General features: G+C 42.2%; 1 protein-coding gene across 1 annotated transcript in view; it reads left to right on the plus strand.

Moving 5' to 3' along the window:
• Positions 1-5930, plus strand: part of LOC308292850 (regulating synaptic membrane exocytosis protein 2-like) — a gene marked incomplete at both ends in the record, with an annotated part of 67753 nt that extends 61823 nt beyond the window's left edge. Inside the window, 2 exon segments of the mRNA XM_080735274.1 lie at positions 4590-4729; positions 5736-5930. Coding sequence (XP_080591400.1) covers positions 4590-4729; positions 5736-5930 — 335 coding nt within the window.
• Between the last annotated feature and the right edge of the window lie 6520 nt (positions 5931-12450).

A 12450-nucleotide genomic window follows, 5' to 3' on the forward strand; every position in this document is an offset into this window, starting at 1 on the left:
GTGATATATCGTTGGTGACATTTTTTGCAATATATCGAATATCGCAATATATCGAATACCGTGATATTATTGTTATCGAGAGCCTAATACCGTGATAGATATCGTATTGTGAGATACCAATATCGTCCCACCCCTACTTACCGGGTGAGTGTGTTCTTAGACCTTACCGGGTGAGTGTGTTCTCAGACCTTACCGGGTGAGTGTGTTCTCAGACCTTACAGGGTGAGTGTGTTCTTAGACCTTACAGGGTGAGTGTGTTCTTAGACCTTACCGGGTGAGTGTGTTCTCAGACCTTACCGGGTGAGTGTGTTCTCAGACCTTACAGGGTGAGTGTGTTCTTAGACCTTACAGGGTGAGTGTGTTCTCAGACCTTACAGGGTGAGTGTGTTCTCAGACCTTACAGGGTGAGTGTGTTCTTAGACCTTACAGGGTGAGTGTGTTCTCAGACCTTACAGGGTGAGTGTGTTCTTAGACCTTACAGGGTGAGTGTGTTCTCAGACCTTACAGGGTGAGTGTGTTCTCAGACCTTACCGGGTGAGTGTGTTCTTAAACCTTACCGGGTGAGTGTGTTCTTAGACCTTACCGGGTGAGTGTGTTCTCACTCTGCAGCGTACAGCGTTTAAGTGTGGTTAAAACCATAGACTGTAAAAAAAATATGGACGAAGCGAAGCCATTGGTTTCTATGCTGCGAAAATGATGTTTTTTTTGTCCCTTGTATGGGTGTCGCCATCATTGTTTGAATGGTACCCCAGGAATCATAAGGAATGCTATTGGTTGCCACCGGTCACGTGGAACCGCAGGGATACATGGGAGAATGTGGTGTTGAGCCTCCCGAAATAAAGCGCGCGAAGAAGAACACAGCCGGCTAGTATCAGTTTAGTTGGCCACTCCCCCCGCAAATCTATCATCAATTTTAACATAAATGGGACCATATTTGCACAAAACGCATATCATGGTGATTGAAAGGGAGTTTTTCCACTAGCGACAGGAACCATAAAGTATTTATGACAACGTTTATTAAGGTTAGAAAATCAAACGGGAAAACGAATGGGTTCCAATGTAGACAAATTCTTTTTGGTACCTCGCGGGGAGAAAACAGCGCAACTAGCGGCCAAACATAGGAAGTTTTAGTTCCGCATTGGATTCGTTTTAAATCGGCGGAACTATGCCCCTGGTTAAATTTAGGCCTGAACACATTATGACGCAATATTTTATGCTTTAACTATTAAAAATAGCAGATATACAAGCTCACAGCGCGGCACCGAGTGCCGCGCTGCGAGCTTGTAGATCTGCTATTTTTGAAAAATCGTGAAAATTAGAATTTTGACCCGATTCTATAAGTGTCTTTTGAATCCTTCTAAGATTTTTGGAAAAAACCTATGTTTCTACATGTATGTCAGCAATCTGGCCAGCCATCGTCAAAGAAAAGGTCCTTTTCACTCAACTGGAGCTCAGTTAGTCTGTTCTTGAGATACTACTGTGTCAGTGGTTCTCAAACCTTTTCATGTGAAGGACCCCCAAAATGATATTTATTTGGCCACGGACCCCCATTTCAAAATATCTAGTTCCAGGGACCACCCAGAAGCAAAATTTTAGTTACAAACGTTCGCTTTGAAAATACATATATTCAAAGATTTGCACACATTTTCACGACTTTTTCAAAAATAGCAGATCTACAAGCTCGCAGCGCGGCACTCGGTGCCGCGCTGTGAGCTTGTATATCTGCTATTTTTCAATAGTTAAAGCATAAAATATTGCGTCATAATGTGTTCAGGCCTAAATGGGTTAAAACCTGTAACGGACTCAGTGATGGGCAGTAGCGAGCTACAAGTAGCGACGCTACATAGCTTAACTACATTTTTCAGTAGCGTCACGGTAGCGCCGCTCGTTTTGAACCAAATAGCTTTTAGCATAGCGGAGCTATGTTTAGACACCAGTAGTGACGTAGCGTCCACCAAACGCTACACGTTACTAATAAAGGTTGTGCGCAAAAAAGAAAAGAAGAAATCCCAGGAGAAAAGCCATGGTACAGCCTGTGCACAGTGCACATAACCTCGCCTACCAGGCTTTCTCCCAAGTGCACATGAATCACAGCTCGTTTTATACTTCTATAGTACAGCGGTGTCATTTGCAAAAAAGGACAGATCTACAAGCTATCAACGCGTCTCGGCTCGGCAGGGTGTTCGCTTGAAGATCTACCCTTCTTTTAGTTCCATGGCTCCTCCCCAATAGCAAGAAGTCACTGCTCTCTGTCTGTCAGTGTCTGCACCGGTGCACTCACTGCACACAGAGAGAGACACGGAGAGACGGAGGGATATGGAACTAAACATTCACAGTGAAACTAAAGTTGTTTGCAACGTTTGCAATGTTAGAACTTCACTCGTTATAACTTTAACCAAATGCGGGTGAAACAGTGAAGGGGACACCGCGCCGCATGATAGAGTGCAAGGAACGTCGGACTCGGACTGGACATACCTCGCATATCGATCAAAAACAACCATTCGCACCTCGTTTAAAAAGCGTGCCTCAACGACGTGAATTAACATAAGAATGAGCCATCGGCTGGATGCATGTCTGATCCATTGTGTGACCTGCTAAATTAGTGCTAAAGGTTCTGTTCTGTCTAAAGCAGAGATGGAAAAAGTACTCACAATTTGTACTTAGTAAAAGTATCAATACTTCGCTGTAGATGTAGGCCTACCCCATTACAAGCGAATGTCCAGAATTCAAAATGTACTTGAGTCAAAGTATGAAAGTATTGGCATCAAAATGTAGGTCTACTTAAAGTACCAAAACTAAAAGTAGGCTACTAAATGTTTGAAAATAGCCAAGGAAGGTATAAAATAGGGCTAAAGTGGAATAATGTAGTCTATATTTTACAATATAATCTTTCATAGCTGTAAAGTAACTAGTAACTAAAGTGTTCAAATAATTGTAGTAGAGTAAAAGTACAATATTTGGATTTGAGATGTAGTGAGTAGAAGTAAAAGTACTGAAAACTTGAAATACTCTGGAAATACTCAAGTAAAGTACAGATACCTCAAAATTGTACTTAGTGTAAGTAGGCCTACAGTAAATCTACTTTACTTTACACCTGGTCCGAAGTAGTCATAGTAGAACGTTACACTCAACTCACCATTTATCTGCACTACAGTACAAAATGAATTGTAGGCCTATAACATGAATCAATTCAAATGAGAATGTTACTATACTTACTAAGTAACTGACTGACTGACTTGACTGTCTGTCTGTTTATCAGCATAAAGATTATCCATCCATCCATCCATCTTATCAGCTGTTTCGACAGCACACAGATCAGGGCACTCTTTTGTCCACAGCTAACTAATGACAGTGAAGTGGCAATTTAAGGACCTTTTAGACATTTTTAATACCTAAAAAATACAAATAAAATACCAAAACTGCATCAAAAGTTAGCAACTATAAAAACTGGTCAAACATTGGCCAATTTGACAATATAGTGAAAGAGGCACAACTTGTGAAAATGGCAGATCTACAAGCTCGAAACGCCTTGTGTTCCGAGGTGTTGTGATCTTGTAGATCTGCTATTTTCACAATAAATCGGTGGAACAGAGTGAAACTAAATGTAATGCCTCAACTCCTAATTCCAATTGCTTGTCAGGGTGGGGTCCCAAATTCAAATAGGATTTTTTGGGGGGGTCACAGCCTGAAAAGGTACACATTTAATTTAAAAAAGTAAATGAAAGGATGAAACAAAAAGCTAGACATGAGGGCTTTTTTCCAGTTTTATAATAATCAATTGAACTGAGCATTTTTTGCCTGACTATTTGTTTGGTGGAAAGTTGCACTTGATCATGAAGTTGATTTTTAAAAAAAAGTAGCTTTGTTGTAGTTAGCTACTTTTGCCGTGTAGCTTGTAGCTTGCTTTGCTACATTTTCTGTGGGTAGCTTCGTTGTAGCTTAAGCTATATTTCATCAAGAGTAGCTTGTAGCTTAGCTTACTACATTTTCCAAGTAGCTTGCCCATCACTGGTAACGGTACTCTGTCTGCCAGTACAGTGGTTCTCAACCTTTTCAGCCCCTGACCCCCCAAAATAATTATATTTCAACTGGGGACCCCCCACCCTGACAAGGACTTTGTAGGAATTGTAGTTGAGGCATTATATTTAATTTGACTCGCTTCCACAGATACTGTACATATTAACATTGTGAAGATGGCAGATAGCGCAAGGCGTTGTGAGCTTGTATATCGGCTAAAGGTTTTCTACTTTCTTATATTATTAGACAATTTGGCAAATGTTTGACCAGTTTTTTATAGTATGGTTAACTTACGTTAACTGCCGCAGTATTAATCAATTACCGGTAATTCATCCACCTCTGCCAAATTTTTTACCTTATTTTCACTGGCAACAGGAACGCACCAAAGGATGAAAAAAAAAGTCTGTGTGAAGCGACTAACCGTGTGTGTGTGTGTGTGTGTGTGTGTGTGTGTGTGTGTGTGTGTGTGTGTGTGTGTGTGTGTGTGTGTGTGTGTGTGTGTGTGTGTGTGTGCGTGCGTGCGTGCGTGCGTGCGTGCGTGCGTGCGTGCGTGCGTGCGTGCGTGCGTGCAGCACCCTATGTGAAGGTGTATCTCATGGACAATGGGAAGTGTGTGCTGAAGAGGAGGACCAGGCTGGCCAGGAAGACTCTGGATCCTCTGTACCAACAACAGCTGCAGTTTGAAGAACACCCAGAGGGCAAAGTGTTACAGGTACACTAAGCTGGGAAGGACTTTTTTACTGCCAAAGCGAGGCTTTTTTATTGTCTGCTCCCTGCCATCAAAATACCGTATCTTTGAGATTTTATAGAATAATATCCATCCATTATTTTCATCCGCGGTGTTGTTTAAAACTCATTTAATGCCCAGACATGAAAGGGTTAAATGTCCAGCGTGCCGGGCCGCCTGCTCCGTTCGCGGCCAGTCTCTTATTTTGAAGGCCGGAAGTAGATCGAGCTAACTGAACGAATTCCTACTTGACGGAGATTCACCCGGAAGTACTTGTGGTCCAAATGTAAACGGGTGGAAGATGGATCCCTTTATACTTTTGCTATTTTAACGAGAATCCAATGCCATCCTTGGCATCAAAAGTGTTTTTTGGAGAAAATGGAATATAAAGATGAGAAAGACCGTTGGCTTCCATGTTATGGGCACACTATTGTGTGCACGTGGATGCGCGATGATGATGAATCAGCGAGTCCACCCGTGCCAACACTTTCCAACGGACGGTACGTAGCCCTTGCCAGCTTTACTGTATATACAGTAAATATCACGCGTATACGCGGGATCGGCACTCTATATAGATACCTTTTAATATTTCGCGAGTATACACGGGATCGGCTTCAAATGAGTTAAGAGACGCCCGCATGAGAGACGCCCGCACATCTCCATTACAAAGATAGAGCCAGTGGAGTGTGCCTCGCTTCGCTTTCACCCAAAATCAACAATGAAGGAGAGAAAAGTAGTTCCAGGGCCGCGAGAACGAATCCTAAAGGAAATCAATCCATTTCCATGGCACAACACTTCATTCAGGTGCAGGCACTGTGGGTGCTGTGGCAACCGCAGACACTCGCCCCTCCCAGAGGCCCTGTCCTGGGGGCCCCGTCCCGTCCTGGGGTGGCTATTCTGACGGCATATGTCTGTCTGTCTGTCTGCGTGTGTGTGCGTGTGCGTGTGCGTGTGTGTGTGCGTGTGCGTGTGTGTGTGTGTGTCTGTACAGATCATAGTGTGGGGGGACTACGGCAGAATGGACCACAAGTCGTTCATGGGTGCCGCCCAGATCCTATTGGACGACCTGGACCTGTCCCAGATGGTGATTGGCTGGTTCAAGCTGTTCCCCGGCACCACGCTGATGGACCCGGCCTTGGCCCCGCTGACCAATAAGGAGACGGAGGGCGTCAAGCCACTGGCATAGCGACACGGCACAACCAATCAGAAGGAGGGGATGGATGGGTCATTTCCATAGCCGGGGGGGGGGGGGGGGGGGGGCGTGTTGCCGCGACAACCAGCAATGTTGACAATATGGCGGGGCTTCCTTTGCTCCGTGCTGTCGTCATAGCAACCATGATGAAGAGGCGGAGTTTTGGACGTGAAGCTCCACCCACCTCCCAAACAGAGGGCGGGCCGCCTGGCAGTGCATGCTGGGACGGGATAGACCGGCCAATGAGAGAGGACTTTGTGTTTATTTGTGATGTGGGCGTGGTCATGTCCTAAGGACCGCCCACCCCACAACTCTATACTGTATATTTAGTGTAATATGAAGGCATAACAGTCATTTCTATTATAATTCATTGATTTATTTTTAATATTTATTATTATCTTGAAACCAGATTTATACTTTGTGTCGCGAAACCGAAATAGTTCAACGTAACACGTTACTCATGAACTTTGTAGATCGGCTTAGCAGTCACCATTTCATTTCAAGTTTTATTTCCACACTACACATTAGTTTAGAAAACAAAAAAAATATGTCATACATTTTATGGACCTGCAAAATATAGGTTAAACATATTTTTGATACATCTATCAAATGCACAATATATTTGTAAAACGTTTCCCCATTGACCATCTGAAAAAAATAATAATAATAATACTTGCACTGTAGCCAGATTCAAGCCAGCGTTATGGTGAAATTGGTGACCTGCCGAAACATGTGACACGTGATATGGACTTCTACATAACGCACATTTTCTCTTGTAAAACATGACTAAATTCCACTGGGATTAACTCTTAAAGCAGCAGTGATTTACATTTTGGACATATAGATGTCCACAAGATGGTCACACACTTCGGCGGGTCACCAATTTCACTGTAACGCGAACGGAGGAAGTGGACGAGGCAGAAATCTGGGTGTTGGAATCTAACTACTGTAGTAGGCAGGGACGTGCTGGCCATTGGGAAAAGCGGGACAACTCCCGAACGGCTGGTTCATTCCCGGCCGGTCCAGGCCGGCCATTAGGAAAAAAATACAAATAAAATGTCGTTCCTTTTTGGGGGCTGGGCGGCCAACAAAGTAAATTGTCACTGTCGGGCAGAAACCTCGTATCTCCAAGTTTCAAATTTGTAATATTTTTTTTCGCAAAGCAAAGCCCTGCTTTATCATACAAGGCCGTTGCACAAAAGTAGTGAAAACAGCAGATCTACAAGCACACAACGCCTCGCACCGCGAGGCGTTGTGTGCTTGTAGATCGGCTGTTTTCACTAGTTTAAATAATTTTTTAAATGATAAATACAAAACAAACGGTTTTGGACACCCGACAACGAAAAAATATTAACTCATGTAATTGGCCCACTGGCTTGTCACTTGTCATGATCTGAAATGGCAAATCTTTGAGTAGCAGCAGCGCTATAGAGAGAGATCTCTCTCTACAGCGCGCAATGAGGGCCTCTCCAACTCTTTTTCCCGGGCTGAATCAGGGGCCCAGCACGTCCCTGGTAGTAGGCTATTTAATATTGTTGCTGTCATTCAGAAACCTGGTACTGTACCTCCACATCTCACCATTGTAAATGAATACCCCAGTGGGTCTCAAACTGTGGAGAGATGACCCCAGCGGAGATTTTTTGGGAGTCTGGTTTGTTTGCTCGCTCAACAGCAAACAAACCACTAAACAGTAGATGTGTCTATGGGGTGTCTGCACATTTCTAAAGTGACAATTTAATTTTTTTTCGCGTCAAAAGTTATCAACAAACTATATAAAATGGTCAAACATTGGCCAAATTGTGAAATATTTCCTAAGAAAGGAGAGTGTCATGCTAAAGTAGTGAAAAGATGGCGTCATAAATTATTTCTTCCAGAGATAAATTGCACCGTTGCGATAAAGAACACTTAACTGCAATAAACATCCATTACTTAAAGTAGCATTGTCAGTCGTTCGCGTACATCATTTTCTAACTAAAGACATTTTATTCCAATGTTCAGTTGCTCTTTAAAAAGACACAATATCTGTCTAATATCATTTGCATATAGTTTGTCTCTGTAGGACATACAGACAGACAGACAGACAAGCAGACAGACAGACAGACAGACAGACAGACAGACAGACAGACAGACAGACAGACAGACAGACAGATTTTCTTATGGGGGTCCCTGGTACAAACTATTTGCAGATGGGGGTCCACAGCCAAATATAATTATTAATTTGGGGGTCCTTGAGTTTGAGAACAAGGTCAATAGAGAAGGCATGTCTGTCTGTCTGTCTGTCTGTCTGTCTGTCTGTCTGTCTGTCTGTCTTAGATTATAAATAAATCATAATTCCACCTGCTGTTTTCATTACAAATACATATATAAATATTTAGGATTTATTTAAATGAATGTATTTTTTTAATTAACTTCTCGTTAAATTGAGGGGGGAAAAAGCTATTATTTTCTATTAGCTGTGGAATGTATTTTATTTATTGTTCTGAAGGAAATGTTTCGGGAAAAACATTTCACAAACAGGAAGGACTGCTGGCTAACAGGAAAATATGAAGTTATTGAAGAAAAAAATAACTGTCTAGGAATAAAATGAATGTAATAAATAAGCACATATGAAACTAATTTATTGCAACATTGTTGTTTTTTATAAAGTGAATTGCATCATGGTTTGTAAAAATATGAACACATGATCATCAATTGAGCTTTATGAAGTTTATACTGTATGATAACATCTTATAGTTGCCACCGTGGGGAGCATTTACTATCAAACCCAAGACAGAATTAATTTACAAGTGCCTCCATGTCTGTCAGATTATTCAGCATTAACAGCATTGTTATGGCCCGGCTCCCAGACTACAACTAATAAGGGAAACCAGGCATGGATCCTGGTTTGTGCAAGGTGTGCACAGGGCCCCTGAGCCAATGGGGGCCCTTGGATTTAATTGCCAATTTATTTTGTATTCATTTTTACAATGCGCAGAAAGGGTCCTTTCCTAGGCTGCCGGCCAAGGTAGGTCCCCTAACCTAGGTTGCTCCCCGCAACACCACCCCCTGGTGGTGGTCTGAGCAATGCCAGGCAAGCTGTCAGTTACTAGTGTCATATAATCCTAATTTAGTCCATTGTACTTCCTGCAAGATTTAGAAATAAACACAGTTGACTTCAGCTTGTCATTATGAGCTACTTGTTGCAGCTGTTATCAGCTACGTTCCAGAATCCAGCTCAGATGTAAACAGACACATGTGGATTATATGCAAGCTAAAGTTCATGTTTTTGATATGAAAACCATACTCCTAGGCCTTTGCGATGTTGTTCTATTAGATAGAACAATGAATTCAAGAAGATGAAGCAAATGTAAAAAAAAAAAGCACCAGGGACCAGGGAAACTAAACTACAGGGAAAAGAAATGACTGAAGCAAAGAAAAACTAAACGCTATGCTCTGTGTGGCCATGCTCGGTTGTAGCCTAGGTGGAGAAGAAAGGATCACAGGGAGAGGTAGCTCTTTTATAGTGATTGGAGGCCCTGCAAAGCTGCCTCCAATCCTTGATTGCCACCACTCTCCAATCAGACCCCAGCACACTGACAAACAGATTGGTGAGTCACATGCACAATTCAGAGATTCCGTTAGCCGGTATTTACCGGCCATTGGCCGGTTAAATGTTTAATTGGCCGGTAATTATAAAGTCCACCGGCCACCGTGGCCGGCTGGGAAAATGCCTCTTAGGCTATTTATCATTTAATCTTATTATACACATCATTATTTGTCTAAAGTAGTAAAGCTACAACCATTAAAACCTACCATAATTTTAAATTTGTATCATGTTCTGTGTGAGTCTGTCTGACGACAGCGGAGATCACCGCCACTGCTGCTGCTTCATGCTGCGCTGTAGAGGTGGGACGTTCGTGAACGAATCGAGTCTTTTGAACGGCTCTTTGAAATGAACGATAGCATTGTGAGCTTGTAGATCAGCTATTTTCAAATGGCAGATATGTACCTATATATGTCCGAAATAAATGTATAGGCCTATAGGGTTGAAGTTATTTGTAATTATAATCAAAATCTACAAAGTAACTACTAGAATGAGTCTTTTGAACGGCTCTTTGAAAGGAACGGATCCCAGAGATCCGGCTCACTTTAAATAGCCATAAATCCCATCTCTACTGCGCTGTGGGCATTAGATCAGTCTTCGTCGTACGATGGTTACGAGCATTGGAAATATCAGAGCTTCAATTAAGCTCACAACAAGGCGAAACGCGCCGCGCTTTGAGCTTGTATGTCTGCTATTTTAGACACGCACACGGCCTAACGGAGAAGCACACATTACGTTTCACAGCTGACAGTTCCAGCACCTTGTATAACAATCAGCGCAATACAGCGTGGTTTTAGTGTTATAATCAGAACAGAACTGGGGTTCTTCCGAGGTAATCTGGCCAAGCTGGACCCCAGTAGACGATAATAAAAAATCAAACCTCGGTTCGAAGTGGAGCGGTGAATTTGAGCAGCTGTACCCTATGTGAGTGAGTGAGTGAGTGTAAACTGTGCCTGTGAGTGAGTGGTGAGTGTGCCTGGCCTGCACAAAACAGCGCCCCTCCTTTAACTAGTGTGTTGTGTGTGGCCACTCAAGGTATTGCCCAGGCTACGGACACGGCCAGCCAGCCAGCCAGCCACCCAGCCAGCCAGCCACCCAGCCACATACCCACGGATATACCTGTTCATTGGGAGCGCTTTCACCGCTCCAAAAAGGGACCCGAACTCCGTGGAATCATGGATAGCCTATAGGCTACAAGCACGCACATGGCTTTCTGATCGCATGGATGTGATGCCATCGTGGTCAAAGCAACAGAGGCAAGTCAACCTTCCTTGCGCCATCATAACATAACATTAACAAAATAAAACAAATGTTGTGTGTAAAAGGTTTAATGAGACGTGAAGCCAAAATCATATACTATTAACTTATTAATGTGTAGGCCACTGTGTGGCAGGGCGCGCAAACGGTTCGCTTGAGTTGCGCGCCCACTTTAACCTATTCACTTCTTTTTTTGGCAAGCGATACCTCTACATAAGTAGATAATAAGATATTATTTTGTTGGAACATATTGCAATTGCATCTGTGATAAAGAGGAAGGAAGCCCAGCGCAAACATAAAATGGTGTAATTATCAGTTGGGTGCACCATGCACACGCACATACAGTATCTCATCTGCAAACACGTATGTGACGTTCATTATAATATGGCCGATAAATTAATTGATTGGCCGGTAAAATATAATCCTGCCGGCCAAGGTGGCCGGCCCCAAAAATGCCTAGCGGAAACCCTGATGCACATAGGCCATATGGCCGTCACAGCATTTATGTTTACTTTCAATACTTATTCATGTATTTGTTTTTTGTTTTTTTCTTTTTTTGATAATTACAGATAATATCAAATAGGACTTTGCTAAATGAATGGGTTAATAGATTCCTTCTGTCACCACTTCTCATTTCTTGTGACCTTGTCAAAAGTTGTAGTTATTCATGTCTATTACAGAGTCCTCAAAAGTCCTATTGACATTAACTAAAGGCAGAGCCTTATTTATCCCTTAGATTATGATGCGAGGTACAGCTCACATGCTAAATGGAACACCACCAAGTGTCATTTCCAGCCTCACACCACCACACCCTTCTATAGCACTCTGTGAGCTGGCACAGGAAGAACCATATTTGGACCAAAATGTGCTTTCAGTAAAGGGAAGTAAACCATTTACAGTAGATATAAGGAACATGTCTTGTCTACGCACATAGCACGCCTACCGCAATATTTACATACTGGCATATTAGGACTGCACACACACACACACACGCACACACACATTATGCACACATACAGCCTACTTACAAATAATGCCATGTGCACAAGCACTTACTTAATATTTAGAAGTGGGTGCCATGCACACATTACACCTTCAAGCACATAAAGTCTGCTGAGACTGATATTACAGATACATAATTTATTATTTGTCTTTACTGTCTACTTGTTCAGTGGTGGAAAAAGTACTCACATATTTTACTTAAGTAAAAGTATCATTACTGCAATATAGTAAATAATAGTAAAAGAATATAGTAAAAGTACAAAATGTTTGAAAATAGCCGATCTACAATCTCACAACGCGCCGCAATGCGTTGTGAGCTTGTAGATCGTCTATTTTTCAAATAGCCAAGGTAGAAAATACGGCTAAAGTGATTCATGTATGTTTTATAATATTAGAATTTATAAATGCAAAGTAACTAGTAACTAAAGTTTTCAATTAAATGTAGCGGAGTAAAAGTACAATATTTGGATGTGAGGTGTAGTGGTGTAGAAGTAAAAGTATTGGAAATAGGAAATACTCAAGTAAAGAAACCAAACCTTCAAAAGTGTGCATAAGTAAATGTACTTAGTTACTTTACACCACGGCTATTGTTGCTATTCATGGTTGTAAATTCATGGTTGCCATCTCAACAATGGCCCAAGGAAGGCAAACTGAAACTGTGGTCATTTCTAC

Source organism: Nannobrachium achirus (assembly GCF_963921795.1).
Source record: "Nannobrachium achirus genome assembly, chromosome: 10".
NCBI classification, from domain to species: Eukaryota; Metazoa; Chordata; class Actinopteri; order Myctophiformes; family Myctophidae; genus Nannobrachium; species Nannobrachium achirus.